Source organism: Protomyctophum parallelum (assembly GCF_964188405.1).
Source record: "Protomyctophum parallelum genome assembly, chromosome: 8".
Lineage (NCBI taxonomy): Eukaryota > Metazoa > Chordata > Actinopteri > Myctophiformes > Myctophidae > Protomyctophum > Protomyctophum parallelum.
In genome coordinates this window covers 33326301-33330862 of record NC_139703.1, presented here as the reverse complement: position 1 = coordinate 33330862, position 4562 = coordinate 33326301, and the positions used below count along the sequence as shown (strand labels likewise).

Genomic DNA, 4562 nt, shown 5'->3' with positions numbered 1-4562 from the left:
TTCCAACAAAAGGCAGAAAACAAACTGTTAATTCTATTAGAAAAAGAAAAACAGTCACACATACTCAGACAGGGAATCACACATTGCAAATTGCTCTCAGAAAAGTTCACAAATTCAAATTGCATGGCTGCGTGATCACATTTCCGGCTCTCAGTGGGACTCCTGTTTGGTGCCGTGAGGGATAACTCACCAAAATAATGTTTTTCTCCCCCCTGACAGGCTAATTTCATAATGTATCAGAGGTAAGAACAAATTAATCTTCTACTTCTACTTTTCTGTCCTGACCTTGCTCTATTTATGTTGAGGAGAATGAGAAAGATAGAGAGAGAGAGGGGTGTAAGGGAGACCAAGGCCAGAGAGAGAGAGAGAGAGAGAGAGAGAGAGAGAGACAATCAGGGGTGTATAGTGGGAGAGTGACATCCTCCCACTTCTCTCACACCTAAAATAAATGTAAATGTCATTTACCTTTATGGATACAATTAAGCATTGTAAACCCTGTTTCTAAATAGGCTATACACGTCTGCATGTTTTAATAGTGTGTCTGCGCACGTGGCGCACGTGTCTTATGGGCATCCCCCCGTTTCTAAAAGTAGCACTACAACACTGGAGACAATAGAGAGACAACAAAATATGAGAGAGAGAGAGAGAGAGAGATAGAAGGCGACTGCATAGATATAATGCTAATCTCTCTTCCACAGCTCATCTTCGGCAGCTTATCTTCACCATTTCAATTGTTTCATAACTTTAACATGAGGAGGGGAGTACAATGTGACATATCTACTTGGCAGATACAGGTTGTGGAGATTCATGTATACTATTCTGGGCTATACTATTACACTATTTGAGTTTTACTACTTTTCAGGTCATAAACCATGTTTGGACTGTGAGAGAGAATGAACGCTAGTACACAGTGAGACATATAGAGGAAAGGAGAGAGAGAGAATATGAAGAGGCAAAAAGATATTTCCCCCAACATCCCCATGAGGCGTTCTGCAGTGGGTTTTGATGATCAGGTAGTCCAGTTTTGTCTTTGTGAGGCATGCGGGGGATCGCTAGCGTGTTATAGGATTTCCTTGCGCTCCACCCGCCCACTCAGTTCAGTTCACGCTACACATAGCAAGCAGTAGCCGTGCTGGCAGACTTGCCGTGAGTCCAGGAAGAGCACTAGGGCCATCTGTTGGACTGGGCCAACGGATCCATGTCCCCTCCTACAAGCATATCCCATTCCATTTCATTCTCTCTTATATCCTTAGACTAGACTCTCTTCTGAGCCAATTGAGGGTCTTTGCCTTTTTTTCAGGGACTCAATTTCACTTTTGTGCTTCTCACTGCCTCTCTTTCTCTCTTTATCTACATTTCTATATTATCCCCTCTTTCCTCCCCTTCTATCCAATCTCTCTCTCTCTCTCTCTCTCTCTCTCTCTCTCTCTCTCTCTCTCTCTCTCTCTCTCTCTTCTCCCTCTCGCTTTGTCCCCCTCTCTCTCTTGTTGCTCCTTGCTCTTTTCCTTCCTCGCATGACTTTTTCCTCAACCCTCTTAAGAGCAATCATTCATCTTTTCTTTGTGTCTATTTGCTCTTTCTTTCCCTTCTTTGCTAAGCTGATATACAGTATGACAAAGCCTCCTATCTCTCACAGCTCCATCTAGCCTCAGACTCTTTACAAAGCTAAATCTCTCTCATTCTGCCCTCATAAGGTCCATGCTTTGCTGCGTTTTTTCAGAAAGTGGATTCCCTGTAGGCCTACAACAAAGGCTTAAATATATTCCTTAAACTCATAGGCACTATCAAAGAGTAACTTAAAACCTGCACTTTACTATCTCTGCCATTCTGCCATTAAGTATCCCCATCCAGACCCCCAACCCACTAATATTCCGTTCCTGGGTGACTTGAAAACATCCAAACCTCTTGTTACTTGCTGTTGAAGCCTGATTTTGAGGAAACAAGATGGAAATATAATTCAGTGAGACTTCAGAGACCAAATGTACCCTGGCTAGAGGCAGTTTTCCCCCCTCTGTGTCATCAGTATGCTCTGTTGTTACAGTTGTAGAAACTGACTTACACTTTATCATTTAACCACAGCGCTCACCTAACAATGGCAATGTGATGCTTTTTCAGCGAGCGGCATGGTTTTACAACTTAGTATTGGTTAGCCATTAGTCTTGGGCAATTGGTTTTTATAGTATTCCCTGGAGGCGTAATGTGTGTGCGTGCACTTGCGCATATACGTGCACATTTGGGGGGGAGGGGCAGTAGGGATACACATACTGCATACAATGATGACACATAACAATCCTAAATCATGCGAAAACCACATGTTGCACCACTAAATCTCTTCTATAGCATACCCAGCAGTCAATCAGGGCCTGTCACACTATATGCACGGCCTGTCATGTCACTCCTAATATTCACTCTCACTCCATTATGGTGCATGGGCTCCGGAACCCTAAGAAATATGCAGCAATTGCATAGCATTACCCCAATTGTAGCTATGCCATACCTGGCCCTGTCAGACCAGTAATTGACTGCTTCCTGTATGAATACAACGCCATTACGGGAAAGTCAGGGAGGTTCAATGACGCTGTCAGCCCCTAATATGCATAATATGTCATTTCCCTTTTGTCTTCTGGCCCTGATTGATGATGGGGTTTCCGCTTGAAGTTTTCCGTCATTGGACATTTGTGGAGTGTGTGTGGTGGGGGCCAAAGTGGTCGCCCGCCCGTAAGGGGGGAATGGAAAGAAGTAGAAGACAATGTGTCTCAGCTGGCTACCTACCATTGTAATTAATTAACTCTCTCATGTATATGTCTACTCGCCTTTTTTTTCTTTCTTTCTTTTTACAAAAACATATTCCTTACACCGCCTTTAACACTTAGACAGTGGCCGTGTGGCCACAAGTGTTAAATGTCTTGCGCAGGGCCGGAATTGGGGAGATAACTACTCAAGTACTTCTGTTTTCCCCGCTCGCAGACCGCCATTGTAAGAAAAGGCTAATGTTAGCATTAGCTCACGCTAGCTATCTTTCTCGAGAAACGTTTATATTTCAAACGCGATGTGATGAAAAATCTTAAATCAGATCAAAACCTCGGATGTCTGATCAGTACAATGGACAGCGACGTATCGTTTTCAAGTAAACAGCCAGAGAAGATCCTAATTATAACCGTAGTCTACACATCCGTGAGCACGTTCCGTGCGTGCGGGGCTGAGCAAGGCGTTGCCTAGCAACCGGCTCAGAGCAAAAAGTTGGTTTATAGCGGTGCCGTTTCAGATCCATATAAAGTGATATAAAACATATATACTGTACGTCAATTGCAGACAAATAGCTTGGTTGAAATTCTTTGTCAATTATGAACTAAACTGCTCCCATAATATGACATTTTGACCACTATAGACTAGAGAAGCAACAATCCGCACCACAGAGAGTAGAATAAAAAATTACTCCCGTAAAATGGAAAAGAATCTTGATAAATTACATTTTTGAATTGAGTTGGAATCCTACTCAATTTCGTTGTTTTGCACAATGACACTAAAGATGTTCTGATTCTGAAAGAAAATTACATACCAATAGAACTCATGAGACTCACCTTCAAGGTCCAGTAAAAGCAATCCCCTATATGTAAGGGGATTGCTTTTACTGGACCTAAATGAATGAAAGCAGATATGTTGCCATGTGTTGTTATGGATGAGCAGATGTTATACTGTAGGTACAGGAACATGGACGTCCATAAAATGCAGTGAACATTTAATGAAAAAAGTCTGGTTTTGCAATATAAAGGAAAGGGCCATTACGCAGGCATGCACGCACGCACGCACGCACGCACGCACACACACACACACACACACACACACACACACACACACACACACACACACACACACAACCCAATAGCCAATGTATTATCTCACCCAAGCTCATTGTCGATCCATTATCTCTCCCTTCCAGGTCCAGCGGCAAAGAAGAAATATGTCAACTACAATGACCTTGTGATCTAACAGCATCCCTCCATCACACTGAGAGACAGAGAAAGAGAAATGAGAAGGAAAGAGTGATAGTTGGAGATGTCTGGTCTCCTTCCCCCCTGGCTGGGAAAAGAAAAAAGAAAACAAATGATTGCAGTTTATTTATATTTATTTTTTGTTCCTTTTATTTGTTTTACTGCCCACCACCACATGGTAGTAGCCTACCGAAGCAAAGCCTTCTGTGACTTTAACAGTGACTTTGGGTCATAGTGTTGTTGTTTTTTCAAAAGAGAGAGACAAAGTTCTTGAGAAAACAACACAATAAGAATCATTTGTTTGTGAAGTGATGATGTCGACGATTATGATGACAAAGACATTGGTGGTGAGCATTTGAATGGATTTTGGAATGCATCATTGGATATAGTGGAGCCCTGGGATCTTTCCTGAACACTAGACAATGCTCTTTGGGGCTTGACATTGTTTCCAGACTGAGCCCCAACCTACACTGTACTGCAACTCCTCGTCTTTATTTGACACAGTTGCATCCAGAGCACCGCAACACAAGACATGACTTTTCTACGCGGCCCACCTCTTGTCTCTTACTG

The 4562-nt window shown here is 42.7% G+C and overlaps 1 protein-coding gene across 1 annotated transcript in view; it reads left to right on the top strand.

Annotated features, from left to right (window-relative positions):
• The window catches only part of grm7 (glutamate metabotropic receptor 7), a gene marked incomplete at both ends in the record, with an annotated part of 205608 nt that extends 201618 nt beyond the window's left edge, over window positions 1-3990 (top strand). Inside the window, one exon of the mRNA XM_083772088.1 lies at window positions 3941-3990. Within this exon, the coding sequence (XP_083628214.1) occupies window positions 3941-3990 (50 nt within the window). The remainder of the gene's footprint in view (window positions 1-3940) is intronic.
• Between the last annotated feature and the right edge of the window lie 572 nt (window positions 3991-4562).